Raw genomic sequence first — 26,553 nt, 5'->3', positions numbered from 1 at the left:
CTCAGGTCTACTAATGCCAAGGCTTCTTCCTTGTCTGGGAAGAGTCTGGGCGCTCGCGGCAGGAGGATTCCAGACTTTGGGAACCAGCTCCATCTTCAAACGCCCTTGGCGGTGGACCTGACGCAACGCAACCGCAGAGCCAGGGCAGGAGGAGCCGCCCCCTCCCAGGCCCGCGAGCGAGGGGGCGGGGCCGTCAGCTCCGGATTAGTACCCAGAGTGGGCGAGTTCTGGGATGGGCGGGGCGTCAGCGAAAGCCAAGCAGCCATATTGAGGCTCCGCCTTTCACTTCCGACTGCGTTTTCCGGCTACGCTGCTACGGCTGCGGAGGTAAGCGTTAGCTTAGGTTCGGGCCAGGATACCCTTGGCTTGCCTGAGTCTGCGGCAGCGGCTCGTGGGGCATGGTCCGGGCGGACTCCAGGCCTGTCGGGCAGATGTCCGCAAGCAAGAGCGCGGAGACGGCGGCCCAGGCCCAGAGCGCCACCCAGACGTTGCAGGAGGCCCAGGACCTTGTCCCAAGGCGCGCGTCTTCCCCAATCCCTTTTCCCTCGCCGAGCTTACAACAGTGTGTAACTCGGGGCGCGCGGGTGTGCTGCGTCCCAAGGGAACTCCGTTTATCTACTGTCCGTTACATTCGTGCAACTTTCCATTTTACAGAGACTTCACAGACGGTGCAAGGTAGACATGTACCATTTTATTGAGAAAACGGGCCACAGTGCATTTGTAGCGAGCGACCAAGGCACCTGATCCCGGGCACGGGTCGGGAGCGTGCACAGGGAGTGCCGAGGGGAACCCGCGTGGTCCAAGTCCGGTGAAATCTGTTGGGGCTATAAAATGCTCTCTCAGAGCGCCCTAGGGACGGAGGTCATTTCCCGTGGGGCTGTCCAGGCTCTGGCATTTTGTTTTGTTTTGTTTTTGAGTCTCACTCCTTGCTCTAGGTAGAGTGCTGTTCACAGCAACCTCAAACTCTGGGGCTCAAGTGATCCTCTTGCCCCAGTCTCCCAAGTATCTGGGACTACAGTTAGGGCGTCCGCCCGCCTAGTTTTTTTTTTTTTTTTTTTTCCTTCTTCTTTTTAGAGACCTTGAAGGAGCGAGTACCAGGTTGCAGGGGAGATTAATAGCTCACATGTGTATGCATGTCATAGCAAGCATATTCCCAAGCACTAGTGAATTAACTCAATTTAGTTCCTGGAGCAACTCTATCAAATTGATAGTCTAATATCCCTAATTTTGCAGAAAGGAAATGACACATAGATTAAATAGCTTACCCAAAGTCATACAGTCATAAGTGGTGAAGCCAGAATTTGAACCTGGAAGGTCTGGCTCCAGATCCTGCTCCAAAACAACTATACCTTGGCATTGAATAAACTCACCCGATGGAAACATCCAAGCCATCCTAGAATTATAGGTAATTGCGTTTGACCAAATTAAGTAATGGGAAGTAAGACCAGAGAAATAGGGTGGGACTAGATAATAGGTAATTTTTATAGCCAAATGAAGATGTTTGGAGTTCATAAATGATATTTCTAATCTGGATGAGAAATTTGTATGTGCACAAGCCATGTGATTTGTTACAAAGGAAAAGAGACCATGCTTAGTACAACAGGTAAAATGTGACCAAGGCATATATGGAGTTTTATTCATCCTTATCTTTTTGTTGAGGACCCATTGTATTTTCAATTTTAAGAGTAACACAGTAAGGGCAGAGCCTGTGGCTCAAGGAGTAGAGCGCCAGCCCCATATACTGGGGGTGGCGGGTTCAAGCTCAGCCCTGGCCAAAAATGCAAAAAAGAAAAGTAACACAGTAACTGCCATGTGAGTTGTGTATAACTTACACTAGTTTTGAGCCTGGGCCTTCATGAAGCATATATAGCTCACAGGTCATCTTGACTTATCTTAATCTAATAAAACACTGGCTCCAAGGGAAAAAGTTATTTTTTCTAGTGTGGCAGTCAGTGTGTTAACCACATTGTTTTCCATTTAGGTAACTTGCTAGTTCTTGTCTACTGGCCTAACAGCCAGGAAGATTAGGTCTCTACACCTACAAGAGCCAGGTGGTCAAGCATTGTTCATCTAATTAATATGGATTAACTAACTGTTTTTAAAAACGATTAACAGAATATACTTAACACTACTGAAATATATACTTATAAATGGTTAAGATACAAAATATTGTGTTTTCACCACAATTTTTAAAAAATAAAAATGACTAACAATTTCTCGTTGGCCATGTTAGGTCTGAAGATGAACTCTTTATAGGGATCCATTCAGCAGTAAATTAAGTGGATTGAAACCCTAAGCTACTATACAGGACTGATTGTAGTGGGACATATTAGAAAGAAAATGTAAGAGGCTATAAATTTCTTATTTATATAATTAGGATGATGACGACAGTGGGAATTCAAACAAAAGGTAACTTTGATATATCTCAAATGTTGATTAAGCAAGACAGCATGGGTCTGGAGAAGGGAAGCAAAGGAAAAACATGGCCTGAAGGTGAGAGAAGGTCAATTTTAGATGTGTTTAATCTTAATATCTGTGTAGAGGGATGCAGCAAGGAACTTTAATTTGGGCTCTAATACTTGAGAAAGATTGGCTGTAGAAATGCAGATTCAAATTCTGTCACCCAGAAAATGTAGCTGAAATGTAGGAATGAAATTTAAGGGAGAGAATGTGTGAAGAGAAAAGGAAAGGGAGATGGTAGGTGACTGGGTGGAAAGACTGATTCTGAGTTTGCACTAGAGAGCATTGGAACATAAAGTGGTGGTCACCAGTGCTAACCTGCACTGCACTCTAGATTTTGGGGGAGAACAGTCAGGTTGTAAGAACCAGTGGAGTTGGACACACTGAAAAGAAGAAATAGATTAAATTCTAAGGAGTCTGAGAGAAGGGGAACAAAAACCGGAAGAGATACAAAGAAAACTTGTGAGACTTGTGTGAAGAAGGAAGAAAATGGGTAAAGATACAAAGAACTCAAATTTCTGGAAGTGGGTGACATTTGGCTTCAATAAGTAAAGAGAAGAACAGTAAGATTTGGCCTTTGGGGGAACAGATGCTTTGTGAGTACAGATGACTGACTTTATGTAATGCTTCCACCTGATTGGCTGGGCATGCGTGATGCACTGAGAGAACCTTGCTTCTCCAAAGAACATTGGTGTTTACTGACTTTGTAGAAAATTATGTAACTCCCAATGGCACTATGACATTGGTTTTTTTGTTTCGTTTGGGGGTGGGTATTGTTTTGTTTTTTTGGTATTCTATTTGTATAATACTCTATCACTTCATTTCTTCCCCCATATCTGTTTCAGAACTTCTAGGACCTAAACAAAACATCTATCAAATGACACATGATACATGTTTATAGTACTATGTAAGTTTCCTTATATCCATTTTTTTTTTTTTTTTTACTAAAGACGAACATATCGTTTACTTCAGCCTCATTCATAAGCCCGATTTTCTCAGCATGTCCTTTCTAATTAGTCAAACCAGTAGTCCTTCAGTCTTCATCTCTTTCCCCCCTGTGTCCTCCCCACATTATAAGTTTGTTAAAAGTCTTGGCCAGATAGATTTATCATCATCTACTTTTCCAGTCTCTAACTCCTGCTTTATTTATTCTAATTAATTGACTACCTCTCATACTTCCAAATTACACTTGGTAACCATTTTTTATTTACTTAAAAAAAGAAAGCAAAACTTTCTTCATAATATTTTTACTCTAGCAAAGATTTTAGACTAAGTACCAGGTCTGATGGCAAAATAGGCATTATAAAAATTAGATTAAGGACAGGGTGAAGTGGTAATGTGGTATTCCACCAGGGTAGATAATCACCTACCTCAAAAGAAGAAAATGTCTGTATTGAGAATGTGCGTGTATGTAACCTCTGTATAACCTTTGCTGTGGAAAGTGTATCCCATTTGTAAACCTTTTGGACTGTCCGGATCATCTGCCCTTTGCTTTGGTACAGCTGAAAAAGCAGGTAGCAATTGGACAAGTTTTATTTATCTGTTGTTGAAAGTTGAATGAAAAAATCTAAAAACCTGGTTTATTACATTTGTTAACTTTTCACACAGAAAATTTTTATTGGGAAATGTAACTACTTAGTGTATCATAATCAGATATCACAGTATATCTAGTTCTTAGCTTATGTCATATTTTTTGTTAAGCTTGACATTTTGTTTATAGTTGAACATAGTTTCTAAAACAGATGGTTAAATTTTTTGAAAATAAGCTTTTGAGTTTTTTGGGAATGTAAAGAGCATTCAAAGAGCAGAGAAAATTGGTAACTTATGATTTATTAAAATAGATGAATAGGGGCAGTGCCTGTGGCTCAAGGAGTAGGGCGCCAGTCCCATATGCTGGAGGTGGCGGGTTCAAACCTAGCCCCGGCCAAAAACCACAAAAAAAAAAATAAAATAAAATAAAAATAAAATAGATGAATAGGTAAATAACAAAATATAGAATCAGAAATGAAGGATGTTTCACATTACTAATATGTATGCAAAAAGGTTTAAAAAAAGTATTCATCAATTCAAGACATAATTATTAGCTACCAGGTATATACTCAGTATACCATATTTGGGGAAAGCAGACATAGTTCCTGCTAGGAACTTGGACTTCTTTGTAGAATAATTGAGCAAATAAATTTTATTTCAGTCTCATATGTATGTGTATTAAAATTGTACACTATCTCTGTAAGTTCATTGTTAAGATATGATCACAAACAAGAATAGTTGAAGTTAATATTCAGTAACTGGTAACATCTTGTAGGAGTTTGTTGTTTAAGAATAGCTGGATGCTCACAGCCCGAGTCTGAGGTTGCAGTGAGCTGTGATGCCATTGCACTCTGCTCAGGGCATAGGGTGGGACTCTGTCTCAAAAATAAATAGAACAAAGAATAGTCTTTTCTAGATTAAAAACAAAACTATTAACAGAATAAATTCTCTGTGTATAATTGTAAAATCCTAATCCTAAAGATTCTGTGAATCTTAGGATGTCTTTAGAAAGAGTATTTAAAGGCTCTCCAAAGTGTTAGTACAGCATAGCAGCTCAGAGTAGGGGCTCTGATATCAGAATTTCTGGGTTCAAATCCCAATTCTCAAATATAAAATTAAGTATTTGGGTTTATTGAAGAGAATACTTTAAAGATGGGATTGAAGCTGATTTCTCATAGAATTTTACAAAGACATTTTCAAAATGAACTTTTTAAGATTATTGTTACATATCTTTGTAAAAGTAACCCAATGACTGCAAATTTATCAGCATATATTAGTGCATTTCACTGAGAAGACCAGCAGAGGGGTTATATCTATTCCTTTTAAAAACTTTTTATTTAGTATGTAGGACTGCGTTATATTTTCTGTCTTTATTTTGTATCTTTTAGGGATTTAGAAAGGGGATTCTTCCTTTATAAGAACACATCAGAATCAGTGTGGTTCTTTGCTCAGCAGGCACTTATGATAAAGATGGTTTACTATTTCTTTTTCTTTCATTCATTATTAAAAAGTAATGTGGTATTTTATGTGTAGGTTAAAAATTATTTTTATATGAAAATTTAAAAGATTTTAGAGAAAACATTGTTAACAGGCTTGTCTTGTTGCTTTATTATATAGAGAAGTTGATTTAAAAGTTTGTGTATCACTTTCTTTCAAAAACTCCTGTAGCATAAGTAATGTCTATCACAATATTACTGTTCAATAATGTTATATTGTTATTATTAAAATCCTTATTATCACATCTTTTTTCTTTCATTTTAAAGTCACCCATAATCAGACATGTAACCGCCTCCCTTGACTTGCTATAGGTAATACGTAAACTGTTAACAATATCTAATCTTTTAAAGTAACCTATTGGTAGTATTTATTTTCTGCCTTTTTTTTCTTTTTCTTTCTTTCTGTCTTTTTTTTTTTTTTTTTTTTTTTGGTTTATTCTCATCCATAATAACAAATCTGCCTCCCTTAAAAAGAATTTGGGTCAGTCAACAACAAAAAGCTTGTTAATAAATTAGTTAATGATATACCCAAGTGCTAAGGTGTCGTATAGTAAGTAAAAAGTGTAAATGTGTGTATGAAATTTAAACAGTTCTTAATATTATTTGCCAGAGAAAAATGGCATGTGGAAAAAAATTCTGGGTAGAAAACAGTATGTAAAGGTAATTTATCTGGCAACGTAAGTTTTGTTTCAAGTTTTTTCTAGAATTTAATGAGATTAATCTTTACTAATAGGAGAAGAATGGCGTTGAAACAGATTTCCAGCAATAAGTGCTTTGGGGGATTGCAGAAAGTTTTTGAACATGACAGGTAACTACTAAGATAAAATTTTAGATGTCTCTCATTTTGTTCTGTTTTTAAACAAATTGTTGTCTAGATATTATGGTACCTCCATTCACTTCTTAACCTGTTTACTGTCTGTGGTTATCACTTTGACAATATGAGACTTAGTTGGCTGTGGTCTTGATGACTGTGTGAGGTAAAGAAGAGCTAAACAGAGAAATGTCTTTAAGCTTTGATTTGATAGTGCCCTGAAATTGAAAATACCTGTATTGCCAGTAAAAATGTAGGGACATCTTCTTTGGGGATCTTTTAATGTAGAAAGAAGAGACACCTGGACTTGCTGATAAAGTTGGCAAATTAAACACATACCTTCCAAAATCTGAGTAATGTTGCATTAAGTAAAGGAATTAAACACAACCCTCTCCCCCCAACACACACAAAGGAATAAAAAAATGGAGGACAGGAGTTAAAAACAGTATTTTAGAAGCATGAATACAGATGGACAGGTAGTACCTGACTTAGTAAAACCTGGAAAGCTAAATTCTAAACATCAGTAAGAGAAAGCTAAGAAATGACATAATTTATATAAAGCCATAGGAATTGGAAGCACCATGTATACCTGGAAGTAAGAGTTCAGAAAATGGAAGATTAGTTGAAAATAGGTTTTAAAAAACAAATATATCTCAGATGTCCCAGCTCCCTGTGCAGCTGGGACACTGCTTCTCCCCACCTCTGACAACAAAATTGGAGATGTGTTCTCTAGAGAAGGTAAACAGAAAAGTCAGTACTAAGGAATACTAGGCATAGTTGGTGGGAGGTGTGATACTACAAATAGATGGAGAAAGTTTCTATGCTAATTTCTTTTACTGCTTCCAAAGTTTGGGGAGTTAAGCATATACTCTTTAGAAGAATTTTCTTGCTGGGAATTTGACTAGCTCAAAAGAAGAGATCTCAGTATACTGAGATTTGTCAACAAAATGATCCAGCCACACTTCTCTGCAGTGAAGCAAAGGTTGACAACCCCACCAGTAGGCATAATGGTTTCAATCAGATTTGTAGTGTTTAACTCTTAAATAGGGGTAGACCACTAAAAATCACTATACATTTATATAAAGCCAATTTGAAAGACACTTAGACATAAAAACAAGAAGAAATGAACTGTGCAGGGAGACAGACTTCAAGTGGTGTTGTTAATGATTGACCTCCAGTGTTAGAGAACACTAATAAAAATATTCAAGAACAAATAAGCAGCCAGGGACACATGCCTATAGTCCTAGCTACTGGGGTGGCGGAAGCAGGAGGATCACTTGAGCCCAGGAGTTTTGAGTCAAGCCTTGGGAACATAACAAGACTCTGTGTCATGATTAAAAAAAAAAAAACAAAAAAAATTTATAAAAGGAACCCAGAAACTGAAAATTTGATAGGAGAAATTACAAAACTCACTAGAAAGGTTAGTTGATAAAATTGAACTTTCCAGAAAATAGAATAAGAGGAAAGTTGAGAGAAGAGATGAGAAAGGGCGGCGCCTGTGGCTCAAAGAAGTAGGGTGCCAGCCCCATATACTGGAGGGTGGCGGGTTCAAATCCAGCCCTGACCAAAAACTGAAGAAATAAAATAATGTTAAAAAAAAGAGATGAAAAAGTCAGAGGACCAATCCAAGAAGTCCAACATTAAAAAACAAATATAGGTATGAATATATAAGAATAAAGAAATAATTCAAGAATTCCTGGAACTCAAGTATTTAAGTTGACAGATTAGAAAAGTCCTGCATGATGGTTGATAATTGACCTCTACCGACAATGCTGTGTGAAGTATCAGAGCATTGAGAACAAAAAGAAAATTCTCAAACTTAACAGAAAGGAAATGGATTAAGGGTGTTAAAGCCGTGAGACAGCTCAAGAGCAGTCGTAGACTCCAGAGGGCAGAGCAGCCAGTGACTGTCAAAGCGTCAGCTAAGCATGAGAGTATATGAAGATACTTTCATATAGGTAAAGTCTCAAAAGCATACTTCCCTGGCAGCCCCTTTTGTGGAAGCAGCTGAAAGGTACGCTTCACCAAAATGAGGGACTAACACAAAATGGCTGAGGCCATGAGATCTAAGACACAGGATCAGAAGAGAAAAATTCCCAGATGAGTGTGGCAGTGCTGAGGCTGCAGCTAGAAAGCAGTGTGGAAAGTGGCAAATCAGAAAGGTGGAGATACAGTAGCCCATAGCTAGTAGCTAGTTACTACTAGCTATTTAAGTTAAATTAATTATATTTTAAAAATTCAGTCCCAACTAGCCACATTTCAAGGGCTCAGTAGTCACGTCATATCTGACCTTGTTTTGTCACTGTAGAAAGTTCCATTAGATAGTACTTGTCTGAAGAAGAACACTTTTTTATCACATAAACTGCCATGAAAATTGTCTTTAACTCAAGATAGTTTTGAGCCCAGAGCCTCATAAAGCATATATAACTTACACATCTCTCTGCCTTGGGAGCCACATAATAAAACACCATGGTCCTGAGGAAAAATGTGTTAAGTAGATGAAATTAATAGAAATGGCTATATTGGCAAAAACATTTATGAAACTCGGTAGCAGTTGATAAATACAGAGCGGCCTTAGCAAATCTGTATGCATGAGATTAGACATGTTTCCTTTTGGTAATTGAGTAGCATCTTAATGACATGATAGGGACAGGTTTCAGAGCACCACTTAATAATGCTATTTTTACTTATTTATAGAAGTGTTAATACTGTTGTTTGAACATGTTTCAGACCTCTTCTACTCCACAGCCACTTGAGAAAGGTCTTCTTTAAAAAATGTCGTGATAAGAACACAACATGAGATTTACCCTCTTAACAAATTTTTAAATATACAAGAAAACTCAGGGCACCAGCCATTTTGCAATAATACTAAGCTCACTTAGTTTTACCAACTGATAACAAATGTTCATGCACTGGATATTGGATAGAGGAAAATATCCCTGCATTGGACATGGATTTGATACAGTATATAGTGAAAGAAAATACCTCAACTCTCCTAACAGCAGTTGAAGACCTAAAAAACAGATGTCAGAAACTTCTGATGACTTCCAATCACCAACAAAAAAAGAGATGTTTAAAATAACATGGAAAAATAAAACCAACATGTGCAGAGAAAGGAAGGAAACATACAGAATGGTTCTATTAGTATTACTGAGGCATTTGTGGGAGTCTGTACCTAAAAAGAGTAAATATAGCCAAGTAACAAAAAAAGTTGCTAACTCAATGAGAAAAAAAAATTGAAAGAAAAAGGGAAGTATTTTAGAATACCACATGGCTCATCTCGGAATAGCTCTTATAACTTCTTAGTATGGATTAACCAAAGTCGTGTATGCGAAGATAGCAGAGAGATGTAGAGGATGCAGTGAGCAAAGACAGGTGAAAGTTAACTAAAATTTTTCTGTAATGGTAAGTCAATAGATAATAACTAATCGGAAAAATCATTCACTGTCATGTAAATTGTAGAAAATAAAGAATTAGATAGGTAAGTAAAGACCAGAAGAATCAAGTAAAAGAGGTAAAGTAACTATCTGGAATGTGGGAAATAGGAAGACTGAGGGGCAGGGGAATACTAGTTTTTCATGATAAAGTTTGTAGAAGTAATTCTTTGCAGTTACTGTTCACTTTATACATACATACATAATTTTAACGAAGAAGAAGCTGTTCATTCTGAAGTGGTAAGAGTTTACGTATAGCTATATGATTCTTTAGCCCATGAGAGATTATTGTTGCATGAATTATTGCTTACAGAGAAAAATACCTGTGGTTTTTATCAAAATTAGTTGTATTAATAGTGATTATGATAAAATATCAGTGATTAAAAAGATGTACATTTCAGTGCCCATGAACAAATGTATAATTTAAGATGTTTAGAATTCATTTTTTTTTATAAAAGGTGATTTGTTATTTTATATACCTCTTTAAAAAACAGAAACAGCTTTTCTTTTAATAATACTAGTGCCACATTAGGGATTGCATTTATTTTTAAAATTTATTCTGCCCAAAATGATAGTGCCCTACAAAGCATAGGTTGGGTGATAGATCAGCATGCTGAACTGGCCTTATAATTTTCTTTAAGGGGCAAAGTGTATTCCTTAAATGTTGAGTGGAATCACTTATTTTGGACCTTCACTATCTTTTTACATAGTGCTTATTTTGTTTCTGTTTTTATCAATAAGACGCATTCATATTTTGTTGTTAAAATTACAGTGTTGAACTGAACTGCAAAATGAAATTTGCTGTCTACTTACCACCAAAGGCAGAAACTGGAAAGTGCCCTGCACTGTATTGGCTGTCTGGTAAGAATTATGTACTTGAGCTTTAATTGGCTTTTCTTACACTCTTATTTTGACTTGATGGTGCTTTCAGAGCCATTTATAAAAACTTTAGGGGCCTGCCCATAGTCTACTTTGTTAATTTATCCTGAGAATAATTTCAGACCTGCTGAATTACATTTATTTCATTTCTTATTCAGTCAAACTACATCATTTTGCAGAGAATATATAATTCTGACCTCAATAGCAAAAGGCTTAGAAAATTTATTTACTTCATCTGAACCTACCCAAGCATTTCTGGAGTTTATAGGACCTTTTTCAGTCAATTAGAACAATATTCTTCCATAAAATATTTTAACTGGACTCCATAGAGCTGCTCTGGCAGCAGTCAGGAAAGTTATAGAAAAACAGTCATCCTGAAATACTATTTTAATTTTATTTCCTTAAAATTAGTTATTTACATATGTTTCATGAAGGATAAGCCCCAAATATCAATCTTTGAAAATAAGTGTAAGTATTTCATTTTTAAAATTAAGTGCTTATCTGATTTTTTTTCTAATATATTAAGGGAATAAAAATGTTTTCGTTACATGGATATCTTTTATGATGTTTAAGTTGGGGCTTTTAGTGTATCGTCGCTTGAATAGTATTCATTTACCCAACAGATAGGTTTTATGCCTCTCTTCTTGTTTTCTGATGTCCTTTACATCTCTTGCTTATCTCATTTTTATCTCAACATAGCATTTTTGTGATTGAATGAAGAACACCAATTTTGCTAGAAGAACATTAGATATTTCCAAAAACAACAGCAACAAAATCAGATACTTGTTTTAGAAAATGTAACATTCGGTGGCATCTGTGGCTCAAAGGGGTAGGGCACCGGTCCCATATGCCAGAGGTGGCGGGTTCAAACCCAGCCCTGGCCAAAAAAAAAAGAAAATGTAACATTCTGTAGTTAAAGATGATACTGGAAGTCATGTAATTTGTGAAAAGAAGACTTAGGCCAGAGAAGCTAAATATTTCCCAAGGTCACATAACAGTATGAGGTTGAAAAAATTCTTTTACATTTGTTTCTAGTGAAAGCTACTAAAGTCATATCTCTTAGTTAACACATTAAATGCTGTGTGAGTTTGGGCCCAGGCTTCATGAAACATATGTAACTCAGGAATCTTCACCTATCTTGATATCTAATAAAACTGTGGCCCCCAAGGAAAACAATTTTTTTTCTCATTTGGCAATGTGTTAAAGAATATTAACCCAAATCAGAAGTACCAAAATACTGTGCTATTGGTATTATGATAATAAGGCCCAAAACACCTAACCAAAGTTTAAGTCTATCAAGACTATCATTAGAGCGTTATGAGTATAAAATACAGAATTTTTATTTGTTTACATCAAATGACAGGACAGTTTTCCTTAGCAAGATGCTGAAGAACAGATAGACCTTGGAAATTAAGCCTTGATTTTCTGAAAAAAGGTAAGGTTGCCTGATCAGTGTACTTGAGAAATGATGACAAAAGAATTTTAGAAAGTTTGCTTCCCAGTAAGTTGAAGGAAAACAATGACTGAAAGAGTAAATCAGTTTTTAAATATTACTGAAACTAATAAAGTAGCTGAAATCAAAATGTCCAAGCTCACATCCTAAAAGTCTGTGTACAGTACTTCATATCTTTCCCAAGTCAAGGTGACCATCAAAACAGCCCTTCGTTAGCTGTGTATCCAAGCAAATTGAAAACATTTGTCCACACAGAAACTTATACATTACTGTTCATAGCACATTTTAAAAGCCAAAAAGTGGAAACATCAAATGTTCATCAGTTGACAAAATGATAAATAAAAAGCATAATATCCACTAAGTGGAATTTACTCAACATTAAAAAGTAATGAAGTTTTCATACATTCAGTAATATAATGCGGTGAACTTTGAAAACATGCTAAGTGAAAGAAGCCATTCAAAAAAGAGCACATGTCGTTAAATTCCATTTATAGGAATGCCCAGAATAGACACATCCATAAGACAGAATGTAGACTGGTGGTTGCCTAGGGCTAAGGGAAAGGGATCGAGATAAATGGGAACTGACTGCTAGTGGGTATGGGATATCTTTTTGGAGTGATGAAAATATTCTAAAATTACAATAGTGGTCGTGGTTCCATAACTGTGAATATACTAATGGTATAGAATTGTAGACGTTAAATGGGTGGCTTGTATGGCATGTGAATTATACTCCCAAATTCTAGCTCTTCATATGAAATAAGTATAGTTGATCAAGTAGATTTTAATTAGTAACCACATAATCTTGAGAGTAACCCATCTAGTAAAATTACCTTCATTTCTGTGAATGTACAGTTCACTCCTTACTACTATAATCAAGGAATTTATATTCTAACTAGAAAAAAAAATTAAAAAATTTTTCTCTGGTAGCTAACAAATTTAAATTTCTCAAGTGCAAGACACTATGTCCCAAACACAGTTCAAGATTCTTTCATGTTATCACATTAAATCTTACTAATGGGGTAGAAAATAGGCAATATAATCTACATGTTTTGAATAAAAAAAGTGAGGCTTAGAATGTTCAAGTTGGGTAATTAATAAGTGGACAAGTGACGCTTAGAACCAGATGCTGTCTGAAATCCAAAACCCATGCTTTCTACACTGTTACCCTGCCTTTGTACCTTAAGGTCAGCAAAATTGCTAATTTTTTATCAGTATTTAGGGTACTGCTCCATCACAGTGTTGCTGCAGTATCTCTGGAAAACTTCCTGGAAAAGTACGTGGTAGATAAACAATGACTTTGTTCTTCTGCCATCACTTGTGAAAGTCTGTGTTTCCTAACAGAGTTTAACCATAAACCCCTATAACACTTTATCCAATGATACTTGCAACTTTGTTTCTTATAATTATTTATTAATTTAACAGATTTTTGTGGACAACTATGTCATAAGTCTGTGCTGGCTGTTATGGGATAATTAGAAACTATAAAGTATTTTGTAGTTAATATTGCATCATGCTAATTAATGAGATATGCAACATTGGCCATTATTAAAAGGCTGTAGGGTTAAATGGTGGTTTTTTTTTTTTTGGTTTGTTTTTTTTTGGGGGTTAAATGGTGTTTTAACTCAAGCATCTTTTGCTGATTCATTCTTGGCCATTCTTACATTATACTTGTAGTATTTGGTACCTATAAGATAATTAAGTCATCTCTTCTGTCACCTGACTGAAAAGCATAGAGCTAGGAGGAACAACAGATAACAGTTCTAAAAACGGGGGCTAACACTCAGTGTAAGGAAGTTGTATGGTCACCATTACACTCTTTAGTTCGGTGAGGAATGCAAAGATAATTAAGCTGAATTTGTTGCTGAGAGTTACCTGTATATAAAAAATTTTAATTTATATTATGATGGCCTTACGTTTCAAGGCAGTAGTACCATATTTAATTAGCATGTTTGAGAACACTTCACTGGGGTAGTCTTAATATTGGGATTATGCACCACATTGCCATTCTACAGTTTGAAAAATTCTGAATTCCTAAACACATCTGGCTAAAGGATTTCAGCAATTGAAACTGTAGTAATTTTTAAAAGGATAGTTAAGGGATCATTTAACACAGTTTTTAGATTAATACTAATATAAATTTTGTTAGAAATGTAATTTTAGTCTCTTACTCAAAATTATTTCTAAAAGCAAAACATTAAATAATACCAAGTGAGAACTTGTTTTCCTGTATTATAAAAAGATTAAAGCTTATAAGCCATTCACAGAATAGCGTGAGATAACAGTATTTTTGATCTTCAGGTTTAACATGCACAGAGCAAAATTTTATATCAAAATCTGGTTATCATCAAGCTGCCTCTGAACACGGCCTTGTCATCATTGCTCCAGACACCAGCCCTCGTAAGTGTTCTTGGTCCAGAGACCTGTTCTAAAAATCCACATCTTTAAGACTGAGTTTTAAGTGCTATAATACGTTATACAATTCATTTCATGTTTTGTTGTTATCTCTATTAATCTTTCAGGTGACATCATGACTCCAAAATACTGTGCTATACATTTTCCTCACTGAATTTTACTCATGACATGGCTCTTATGAGAGGGGACAGATTTGCTATTGTTTTTACAGGTTAAATTACTGCAAAACAGAGGTTGAGCAACTCAATTCGTATGTCATATTGGCACCGATGTCAAAATACTAACGTACAGTGCATAGGAAATTATTTTTTCTATTTCATAGGTGAACTGTCTAGTCACATGGTAATTATATCTTTTTTTCTTATTTCTGTTAATCATCAGGGTTACCATTAAACAAGTATCAGTTTTAATGTAAATGATTGCAATGTTTGCATTAGAGAAATGAAAATACTTGAGAGAACTCAATTCATCTTGTTTTATGATTGTGAAAGTGTCAGGAAATGGAATTTAAATGACGGCTAAAACTATTGAAGTTAAATAGCTGGCCTTGGGAAGCAGAGCATTTCCTTTTACAGGCTGTAGTATACAGGAGAAGACCTGTATAGTTAGAAATATAATAACAAGTTTAATTCCACATAGCTTCAAAACTGTAAACTACTTAGGAATAAACTTTACAAAAATGAATAAGTATAAAAAAGAAAAACAAAAAGTTTTTAAAGATCATAAGTGAAAACTTAATAATGGGAAAATGCTGTGTTTGTAAATGGGTAGACTGAATACTATTATGAAAAGAATTTATTTCAAGTTACTGTAAGTCTATTCAAAATCCCAATTGTTGGCTTTGTAACTACATGCAAGTATATAAAATCTAATAAATTTAAAAGGAATAAAAGGAAATTCTACTGGAGGATGAGTAACTAGGGATAGAATGATTCCAAAGTACATCAGTAGAATAGACATTTTCAGTTCAAGATAGTGAATTGAGTACAAGGGTTTGTCTCCCTTCTGTTCTAAAACCACAGAGGTTAAAAGAATTAAAGAAGTGTTAGTGGGGGAAGGGTTATTAGGGAAAGGATACCACTATATTCAGAAAGATAAAAAGAGGATATAAGGCCTTCGACAGGCAAAACAAAGTAAGAGAGCATATGTTCAGCATACATAAGAGTAAACTTCATCCACAGAGAAAGCTAGCGTGCCTTACCTTGGCAGCTGAATGTTACAGCTTAGAAAGTTGTTCCCTCTCTCGTCTTATTGGCGAGAGGTAGTCACATGGACCCATACAAGGTCAAGAGGGCCGATAAGTATTGGTAATCCTACCATGTGCCCCAAAAGGCAAAGAGCTCATAATATTTAATATTTAGTGATCAACTCTAATGCAAATGGACTTGCAGATTTATCTAAAAATATGTTATCAAACATGGGCGATTCCTGTGGAGTAGATGAAACCACAAGATTTTTCCTTAATAGGTGGCTGCAATATTAAAGGAGAAGATGACAGCTGGGACTTTGGTACTGGAGCTGGGTTTTACGTGGACGCCACTGAAGATCCTTGGAAAACTAACTATAGAATGTACTCTTACATAACAGAGGAGGTAATTTAATTTGTATTACAATTATTAACTGATAACTACCAAGAGTTTGATTTGGACACAGTTCTGAGGATTTTAAACTAGGGTATGATAATTGTTGAATTTATTCGACACATATTTATAAGTTAGTGAAAAATCCAAATTTTACTAGTACTATAGTCGTATTTAATATAATTTAAATAACACCAAATGCAATTCTAAAGAATTTAACAATTATATAAGATTCATGTATACTACCCAGAATATCAGAGAAAATAGTATATGAAAATCTTTTCTCTGGCAGCTGGTTCATTTGGATATATTTTATAGTGATAAGCCAAGGATAAGTAAATGGTAAAGCATTACTTTTATTAGATATATTAATCTAATCTGTAAAACTTTTTATCCTAGTCTTTTTTTAGTTATAAATATTTTCTAGTAATATTTGCAATTTTAGTAAATATATAACATTCTATCTTATGCTATAATTTACTTTTTCCTCATTTATGATACTTATGTTTTTGCATAAAATTACTAGGTTGAAAGTATAGAACGTTTTACAGGTTCCTTCTGCATCCTTTTCTTGAAGCTTCTGTAAAAAGTCTGCATCATAAATTCTCCGGTAATATATTAATAACCGTATCTGAGGCTTTTGTTTTATTTTAATCGTTACTAATTAAAAGCATTATAAGACTGTGATTTAGAAGTGTTAATTATAGAATTACTTTATTTAACTTTGAAAAAATCTGAACTTATTTTCCTGACATCTTTTGTCATGATGTTAAATTTTTTCTAGCTTCCCCAACTCATAAATGCCAATTTTCCAGTGGATCCCCAAAGAATGTCAATTTTTGGCCACTCCATGGGAGGCCATGGAGCTCTTATTTGTGCTTTGAAAAATCCTGGAAAATACAAAGTAAGTTTAAGTTTGTATTAGTAAGTTTCTATTGATAAATACTTCTTTTGAGTAATGTAATATTAGGAACCTTCAAAGATTGAAATTACAGTATTTTTTAGTATTAGGACTAAACTTTTCTAGTGTTGAGAATTTTGGGGATTAAGAAAGGTATTAAAGGGCAGCGCCTGTGGCTCAAGGAGTAGGGCGCTGGTCCCATATGCCAGAGGTGGCGGGTTCAAACCCAGCCCCGGCCAAAATCAAAAAAAATAAATAAATAAATAAAATCCTGCACTGGAAAAAAAAAAAAAGAAAGGTATTAAATTTGACCATACAATTTGTGCTACAGAATGAGAATCATAGGATTTCCACCAGGGTGGTTTCTCGTTGTCATACTGAAAGAATTATATAATGTAGCTTATCTTTTTGCTACTTGTATATATATGATAATTTTGAACACATTCTTTTTTTTCCCTCTAATGGTTGTTATTCCTGATTAACATTATTCTGGCAGAATCTATCAATTATTTATATTTTTACTAGGAATATTTTTATAAAGTTAATTTTGATTTTCTGAAGTAGAAGAAGATATTCATGATTTATAGAATTCTGTTCTAAATGCCCCTATTGAAAATTGAAATGCAGCTTGATTGAAAAATATCACTCTAAGCCTTTCCCATTCTTTGTTTAAAGATTTATGGCTTTATATATACACACACACACACATATATGCATGCACATATATATATTTTTATTTATTTATGTATTTATTTTATGATAGAGATGGGGTCTCACTCTTACTCAGGCTGTTATTGAACTTCTGAGCTCAAGCAATCTGCCTGCCTCCTCTCCCAGAGTGCTAGGATCACAGACGTTGAGCCACAATGCCCGGCCCTATATTTTTTGTTTAAATGAGTTAAGTTTGAGGTGGACACAGTGGCCCATGCCTATAATTCTAGCACTTGGGGAGGCTGAGGTGGGTGAATTGCTTGAGCTCAGGAGTTGGAGACCAGCCTGAGCAAGACTGATACCCTGGTTCTACCAAAAATAGAAAAACCATCTCATAGTTGTGGCAGGCGCCTATAGTCCCAGCTACTGTGGAGGCTGAGGCAAGAGAATTGCTTGAGCCCAAGAGTTTGAGGTTGCTGTGAGCTATGATGCCATGGGACTCTACCCAAGGTGACAGAGTAATACTCTGTCTCAAAGTAAAAAAATAAATTAAAAAAAAAAAATGAGTCAAGTTTGCATAGGTAGAGTGTCAGACTGTGCAGAGAATTATATTTCAAGACTTGAAAAGGAAAGTGTTAAAATGACAGTCATTTTAAGATTACCGCTGTCTTGAAAGTTACATGGCTATTTACGACCTTAAGATTTGTTTCATTCATTTCCTTTGCTTACAAAGGACTTCTTCATTATTTCAGGTGTGCTACTAGAAATTAAAATATTTCTCATAGCAGTTTCCTGCTGTAGCACCAAATATTTTATTTGTCATAAGCTTTATTATAAAGTTGAACTAATTCATGGCATAACAGTGGTTTTCATGAGAAGTCAGAGTTTTAAAGCAAGTTACAAATATCTGCTCATATTTAATTTAGCAAAACATAACTTGTTTTTAAATTTTCTTTGTTTCTGAAGTCTGTATCAGCATTTGCTCCAATTTGCAACCCAGTTCTCTGTCCTTGGGGCAAAAAAGCCTTTGGTGGATATTTAGGACCAGATCAAAGTAAATGGAAGGTAGGTCCTGGATGGCTGTCTTAATACTCATTTTTAAGTGTTCAAGTGTGTTAAAAGTCTGTACACATCACAGACATTGTATCTAATTAGGACTATAGAGCTAAGAGTAATTAGCAAAAGTGTATATAAACAAAAACCCTGCTTTCTAATTGTATTGAATCATGACAGATATTCTGAAGCTATATATTTGTTAGTTAATTGTTAATTTATATTTTTATTTCTAAATTAACATAATTTTAAAATAATACATATTATAGCTTGAGTATCTTTAATCCAAAAATCCAAAATGTTTCAATGAGTATTTCTTTGAGTATCATGTCATTGCTCAAAATTTTGGATTTGGGGGCATTTATGATTTCAGATTTTCAGATTAGGGATGCTCAACCTGTGTTTACTAAATTTAGGCTTGCCTCTTTTTAACTGTATATTCAATTGTATAAGAGGAACCAAGAGGCCTAACTTTTTAGTTATTTTGTGTATATGTTTCAAAATTCAGTATCTCTCAGATTTGAATTGTAAATTCCAGACTTAAAAGTCTTTAAAAATACCTGTAGTCCCAGCTACTCGGGAGGCTGAGGCAAGAGAATCGCTTCAGCCCAGGAGTTAGAGGTTGCTGTGAGCCGTGTGACGCCACGGCACTCTACCCGAGGGCGGTACAATGAGACTCTGTCTCTACAAAAAAAAAAAAAAAAGTCTTTAAAAATATTCTGAAATGTACACTATGTGAATATTCCCACAGCAAGATTTCTTTTTCAAACATTGTAACAGGTGCTTCAAAATGAAAATAAAAATGATGATTTCTCCTGAGAACCATTTTACTCTTGTGCAGAACTAAGCCATTTGGAAACTCCAACAAGAGTTGGGATACTTTGCAAGTGAACTCATCGTCATGTTCATTTTACTAAGCAGAAAATACTTACATGGGGAAAAATACTTTCTTTGTTTTAAAGTAAATTATAGTTCTTTGTTCAGAGTCATTTCTATATGGACCCCTATTTATTTAAGGATAATTATTACAATTCTCACAAATTGAAGGGTTAATTCTTTAATTTTTCATTGTTTAGGCTTAGGATTTTATTTTATTGAAAGAGTGCTGGCAATTATTAGGACCAGGTCCTTTGAGAAATTACATTGCATGTATATCATCTATTTGAATCTTCATCATGTGCAGAGTCCATGCCAAGTTCTGAGATCTTTTGTCACAATGGAAGATCTTTCGTGTCCACAGGGAGATGGTCTAATAGAAGAGTTGGGTAAAAGACCAACTAACTGGGAGTGTTAAGAGAGATAAAGGCACAGGTAACCTAGAAAGTAATCTAGTTATTTAATTTTTTCTATTAATAAGTGGCAGCAGATTTTACAGTCTTCATTATTTAATTTACATTTGGAATCAAGACCATGTAGAATTATAAAGTCATAGAATTTAGAGCTAGTCAGACTTTATAGATTCCCTCCCACTCTGCCATTAAAGGTGTAGAAGAAAAAAGGGCATATTGAGATATCAGAATCTTGCCACTGGCCTAGGGCTGCTTGAAAGTCGGGAAGAGGATACTATTAGAAAATAGAATTCTGAACATCTTGTAAATAAAAACCTGGCAAGTTGGATTTTAAGCCAATCTGAAAGCATATTTATGATTTCACCTGTTTTAAATAACTTTGAATTTCAGTTTGGTTCTGGGATAGTATATTCTGAAGAATATCTTTCTGAGTACTATTATTTTTCAGTGTTTCTTCACCTTTTACAGGCTTATGATGCTACTTTTCTTGTGAAGTCCTATCAAGGTGCTCAGCTGGACATACTAATTGATCAAGGAAAAGATGACCAGTTTCTTTCAGATGGACAGTTACTTCCTGATAACTTCATAGCTGCCTCCACAGAAAAGAAAATCCCTGTTGTTTTTAGATTACAAGAGGCAAGTATTAGTATTAGCTTGATCTAAATAATGTCTAATGTCTAAATAAAAAAGCTAGATTCCATAGTACTTTCTTAACTTTATTTTTAGAATATAAAATCCTACTTCTAGTAAGATAGATTTTAAATATATTAAGACACTTGAAGTGAAAGTGTTTCCATTAAAATAATGATATATAAAACCAAATTTGGTAAAAAATTTTGGCAATGAAAAATATTTACAATTTTCTCTCTACCACCAAACCAGTAAATAAAAAGTTCAATGGTTTCTTTTTATATATATACCTTCATTGCAGTAATATAAAAGGGACAAACTTAAAACTTGGTTATTCTTTATTTTATATATACATTTTAGCCTCAGAAGCTGAGTAATGTTTTTCACACACATGTACTTTATATTAATTTATTTATGTGCTGACCCTATTCATTGTGCTACTTGATAGTTGAAGTTGTTTAAGAATAATTACTGAATTTCAGTTAGCTTGCAAATTTTCCGTGACAGAAATACTTTTGACTAGCCACTACTCACCTAATTCTACTTGTGTTACTATAGTTATAATTAACAAAATTCTTTTATTTTTAAAAAAACCATTCATTGGCTCGGCACCCATAGCACAGTGGTTACAGCACCAGCCATATACACTGAGGCTGGCAGGTTCAAACCCAGCCCAGGCCAGCTAAACAACAATGACAACTGCAACAAAAAGTAGCCGGGCGTTGTGGTGGGCCCCTATAGTCCCAGCTACCTGGGAGCCTGAGAATCACTTAAGTCCAAGAGTCTGAGGTTGCTATGGGCTGTGACACCACAGCACACTACTGAGGGTGACGTAGTGAGACTGACTGAAAACAAAAAAAAACAAAACTATTCATAAACTTCAAAACAAAAACAAAACCTTCTGTTCAGGGTGAAATATGAGAACTGAGAATTATATATAATTATTTTAAATACATTTTTATTCATGTTTGAGGATAATTCATATTCATGTTTTAGGCATGTTAACCTAAAGTATAATTATGATGGTGAATGTTCAGATCTAGATCAATGTGTAATGTGGTACATACAGTTTACAAAATGTTTTCATACCTTAACTCATTCTTAATTCTTACACCGCCAAAGAAGAAAACATTTCTTTCCTGTCCATCTGTTTCACAGATGAGGAGACAGGACCACAGAAGTAACCTACTACCTAAGGTCACACAGCTAGTAAGTAGGGTCAGTTGACTGCAGATGCTGTGCTTTATCATCTGGCTAGCCATTCCCAGGCAGTGAGGAGGAGCAAAAAGATGGAATTAGGGAAAGCAAAAGGAGAAATTGTGCATAGCCTGTTACCTAACTTAATGCAGCAGGTCTCGGCAATCTTCCTGTTTACAAGGATATTTTGAACATGTGAATGTTATATATCCTGTGGAAAAATATGTCAAAACCCAACACATTATATATACCTTGTTCTCTTAGTATCCATCCCTAAGTAATAGAATTTTTTTAGATCATTTAAATATTTCCCATCACAATTATTGTTTTAGATCGACAACCAGCCTTGAGAAATCTAAATACCAATTTAATTATAAATAGAGTAGTGCATTTAACTATGTTAACTATAGCTATACGTGACATACCAAGCCATGTTTTTTTCCAAATGACCTTAACTGGCACTGCCCATGTCGGATGCTTCATCAACTTCCTGTAAGGCTATGCCAGGAAATTCTGTTGTTTCTGCCTACCAGCAAAGTCTGAAAATCTCTTGAGTTTGTTGTAAAAACAGCATAGAGTTAGAACATGGATGGTATTCTTTGAGAATGAAAAAATAAGTCAATTTCTTTATTTCAAAATGCCTGCATCCCAAGCAACTAAAAAACATTGTTGACCATACTTAATGTCAAGACAAAGCATTTAATTCTTCCAAACAGAGTAAGAAAATACTAAAATCACCACAGTCATAATCTGCAGCTCAGGTATAATTTTTCATTCACTTTACTTCCAGCAGGTGCACAATCTATCCGGAACAGATTGTGTTTAGATTTGTTGTAATTGAATCACTAACTGAATGAACTTGCCTGAGTAGGGGCTCCAGAGAGTCTACTCTCAGATTTTCTAACCAATTTCCATTAATCTCAGATCACCAGATGACCTTGAGCCCGAGAGTTTCATCACCTCCTTTTTTGTTTAATTATATGTACAATATAATTTTATTTTGTAAAATAGGAGCTATAAATAAAATAAGCTGAAAATAAGGGAGAGTATAAATATTAAAAAGCAATCTAAGATGGAAGAAAAAAAATTATTACAATCGTGTGTGGCTTATCCAGCTTCATTCCTTTACCTCTTTTTAATGGTGTTAACTGCTCAACATGTGTACTTTGTCAGCTGTCAAATTTTTCTAAGGAGAGGTTAGTGTATGGGGGATATTTATTTGGTGATTATTTTATATATTTTTTTCTACTTTGACTTCAAGGAATCTAAATTGACAAAAGCACCAGGTAGTGGAATTCTGTTAGCTAGTATAGAAAGATCAGATTCTAGTATGAAAAGGAAGGACCCAGAATGTCTTCTCTTTAGTTATTGAGTGTACAAAACTGAGAAAAGAATTCAGTGACCTAATAATTGAGAAAGCTTCCAGAAACAGTATTCACTGAGAGGAGAGGTTCCAAGATTCAGAGACTGTTTTGGCCTCTGCCAGAGAAGGGTAAGGCAGGGAATTAGAGAAATGCAGGCATCTCACTTACCTCTGTACTCCATGCTTAGCGCAGTTGTCTAACACTTAGACTCTCAGTGTTTGTTAAATAAACCAATACCTTTCAACAATCTTCTTTGTACTCTGAAGAGATCTAATAACCTGGGTATTCATATCTGAGCTTTTCTATGGGTCTGGAAAATATGTAGGAACACACTGCGTTTTGGAATAAATGTCATCCTAGTTGCTGGAGCACTGCTTCCTTTTTGAGAGTTGAGTGAAAAGTGAAAGAATGCGTTCATTTATTTTTATACTCCAGGAGTCAAGAGTTTTGCTACCAAGGATATTTCCATTTAAGGTGTGAGGTAGAGAAGGAAAGTAAGGCCCCTCAAGTGTCACTAAATATGGGCAGTTCCACTGCTGGTTAGCATCCCAAACCAACTCATTTGTCAAAGAATTTAATGAAAGAATCCACCCCTATTTAATAAGATTCATAAACAAAACTTGAAAGCTGTCAAAGGTAACACGCTTAACTCTAGTTGTATGGCTTCATGAGAATGCCAGTAGTTCAGATAGATGCTGTTACCTTTATGTTGGTATTTTTAAAAATCCCCCTTGGTCTCTCATGGCAGGCATTTTCTACTTCCTCATAATGGTGGATCTCACTTTAAATATCATTATGAAAGTTTTGGATATTTGCTTTGGATTTTAGATGAATACACTGTTATCTTGCAGAGTATTTCTGAGACCTAAAAATTATCATTTGGGTTTACCCTGGGACTTCTCTAATAATAATAGCAATAATAATGGTGGCTATTCATCATGTACCTGAAACTAAGGATAAAAACATGGCATACTCAGTCACGTTGGGACTTTTGTCACACAAGTCTTGAGGTGTTTGTTTTTCTTTATCCGTGGCTGTTTCCTTCAGATCTAATCTGTGCTAACGGGTCAGATACTATTTGGCACATTTCACTGGTTTTTGTGACCCAAAAAATCACAGGCCTGTTTAACTTTTTAACAATTCAAGAATTACATGAGTGGCAAATGCTTTTCTTTAAGCTTCGTTCTTCATGTAAGGAACTGTCCTTTAGCTCCAGATTTAACAAACTGGCTGGGACTACTATAATCATTAAGAAATGTGAAGCCAAGTGATTCCAAGACTCAGCTTTAATCTTGACAACATTTCCTGTCATATTCACTTCTGTGATAGAAGACAGATTGCCTTAGAAAAAGACATAAGTTACTTTGATGACTCCAAATGAGAAGTTTTATTAACAGCTGTTCCCAAGATAAATATTTTGTACTTCTCTGGAAGTAGGAGATTGAGAACATTTACTGATTCATCAAAACCTTGGGGATTTGCCTTGCCCCAGTGATATTTTTGTTACATCTATTTTTATTTCTTATGTACTTAGAAAAATTTCCATTTTCTCCTGTAAGAGACCATTCACTAGTTAAGAACTTAAAATCTTTCTTAGACCTTTATTTCATTTTATTCCACCTTTTATTTTAATTGTAGTTAGGGATGAATTAGTGATTTTAATTGATTGGATAGATTGAGATCTCTTTCAAAGTCAATTGCTTGGCATGTTACATTTTCTGCTTCATGATAGTTTTTAATAAGTTTATTGATTTTTTTATCCAATTTGATATATTGTTAAGGGATGTCAGAGTTTAATGAATTAATTCCTTTCTCCTCAAAGGTATGTTTTGGGGTGAAATTCTTAACATGATTTGTGTTACTTCCTCTCTTTACCTATTAATGGCAGCATTTAGAAACAAGGCAATGAAGAATGTTTAATTTTCCTTCATATTTTTGCTGCTCTTTTAATACACATTGAAAATGTCAAAGTACAAGTATGATGACCTTGATTTAACCTTCCTCATATTGTGATATTTTGACTACAGGCAAATTAAGTGACCTGAGAGATACTAAATGTCTCTAATATTGATGTTTATGAATGGTAGATAAATATCTTAATATCTCTGTATTTTGTTTTCTAGGGTTATGATCACAGCTACTACTTCATTGCAACCTTTATTGCTGATCACGTCAGACATCATGCAAAATACCTGAATGCATGAAAAACCCCCTCAGGGTTATAAAAGATGTAAAAACAGTATTGCCAACTACAAAAAGATTGCAAAACGTTGGATTTTATAATGCTAAAAGAACTTTATTCTGTGGTTAAATCACATTCTGAATAAAGATATTAAACTTCTGATTTAGAAAATTATTTTACCATTGTTCACATAGGAAATCTTTAGTACTTTATAGCTTTTCTAATGTCATTTGGAAATCCTTGTATTAATCCCAGGTCTCAGAATATGAATGTAATCCTATTCTTAAATCATACATGATAAGGATTTGAATGTAATTTAGCCCAAACTCTAAACCTTTCCAGACTTTAAGCCTCTGAAATTATGGATTGTCAATTTCATGAGTGTCTAACAAGTACTTGATTTCTAATAAATATTTAATAACTATTAGTGTAGAATAAAGAGATAGGTTCAGAAAGGTGAGGGTATTCCCCATCATTATAAGGCTGTGGGACATTAGAAGACAGCCTTTCTAAATTTTCTTCTTACCTATTGAGCCAGATACATTTGTGATCATTGGTTTTTGAGTGTCTTATGATGTCAAGAATTAAATAACAGTAATAAGATTCAATCCGAAATGGCTAGATAAGGAAACTTTTAAGTTTCATGTATTAAACGTATTTTCCCTTAGTCACATGCAGAAATTTAATTTGTTGAGTTTACCAATTAAAGGTCAGTCTCTGTACATAACAAATTGTATTCTTTTTAGAACTTAATAAACTTTTTTTTTTTTTTTTTTTTTTTGAGACAGAGTCTCACTATGTCACCCTGGGCAGAGTGCCATGGTGTCATAGCTCCCAGCAACCTCAAACTCTTGGGCTTTAGCAATTCTCTTGCTTCAGCCTCCCAAGTAGCTGGGACTACAGGCGCTCACCACAACACCAGCTTTGTTTTTGTTGTTGTTGTAGTTTTCATTGTTCAGCAAGCCTGGGCTGGGTTTGAACCCACCAGTCCAGGTGTATGTGGCCAGCACCCTAGCCGCTGATTTGAAATACAACAGATGAAGCCTGCCTGCTTTAAAATATGTATTTTTCTGTAAAAGAGCACAAAGTCTACACATTTTTAACATCCAATAAGATTACATATTAAATGGTAATTGAAGAAAGTGCCATCACATTTTTTTTTTTTTTTTTTTTTTGTAGTTTTTGGTGGGGGCTAGGTTTGAACCCGCCACCTCTGGCATATGGGACCGGC

General features: G+C 35.0%; 1 protein-coding gene across 3 annotated transcripts; it reads left to right on the top strand.

Moving 5' to 3' along the window:
• Positions 1-215: 215 nt before the first annotated feature.
• On the top strand, positions 216-25,478 carry ESD (esterase D). 3 transcript variants are annotated; one of them, XM_053563631.1, is made up of 10 exons: positions 257-327; positions 3,306-3,367; positions 6,220-6,294; positions 10,504-10,592; positions 14,362-14,460; positions 15,943-16,067; positions 16,840-16,959; positions 18,574-18,672; positions 20,418-20,585; positions 25,264-25,478. In XM_053563631.1, the coding sequence occupies exons 2-10, from the start codon at positions 3,345-3,347 to the stop codon at positions 25,342-25,344; spliced, it is 879 nt and encodes a 292-aa protein (XP_053419606.1). In that variant the 5' UTR covers positions 257-327; positions 3,306-3,344; the 3' UTR covers positions 25,345-25,478. The 3 variants fall into 3 exon arrangements, with proteins under 3 accessions (XP_053419607.1, XP_053419606.1, XP_053419608.1); XM_053563632.1 differs by lacking the exon at positions 3,306-3,367 and having other exon boundaries at positions 216-327; XM_053563633.1 differs by lacking the exons at positions 257-327; positions 3,306-3,367 and adding an exon at positions 1,234-1,405.
• The last annotated feature ends 1,075 nt before the right edge of the window (positions 25,479-26,553 follow it).

Source organism: Nycticebus coucang, chromosome 15 (genome assembly GCF_027406575.1).
Source record: "Nycticebus coucang isolate mNycCou1 chromosome 15, mNycCou1.pri, whole genome shotgun sequence".
Lineage (NCBI taxonomy): Eukaryota > Metazoa > Chordata > Mammalia > Primates > Lorisidae > Nycticebus > Nycticebus coucang.
Note: the sequence above shows the minus strand (reverse complement) of the source record. Positions and strands in the feature narration are given on the sequence as shown.

Coding starts and splice junctions, on each gene's coding strand:
- ESD (XM_053563631.1), top strand. CDS start 3,345: ATGATACATGTTTATAGTACTAT. Junction 14,461..15,942: donor TGCTCCAGACACCAGCCCTC/GTAAGTGTTCTT, acceptor TTTCCTTAATAG/GTGGCTGCAATATTAAAGGA. Junction 20,586..25,263: donor TTGTTTTTAGATTACAAGAG/GCAAGTATTAGT, acceptor TTTGTTTTCTAG/GGTTATGATCACAGCTACTA.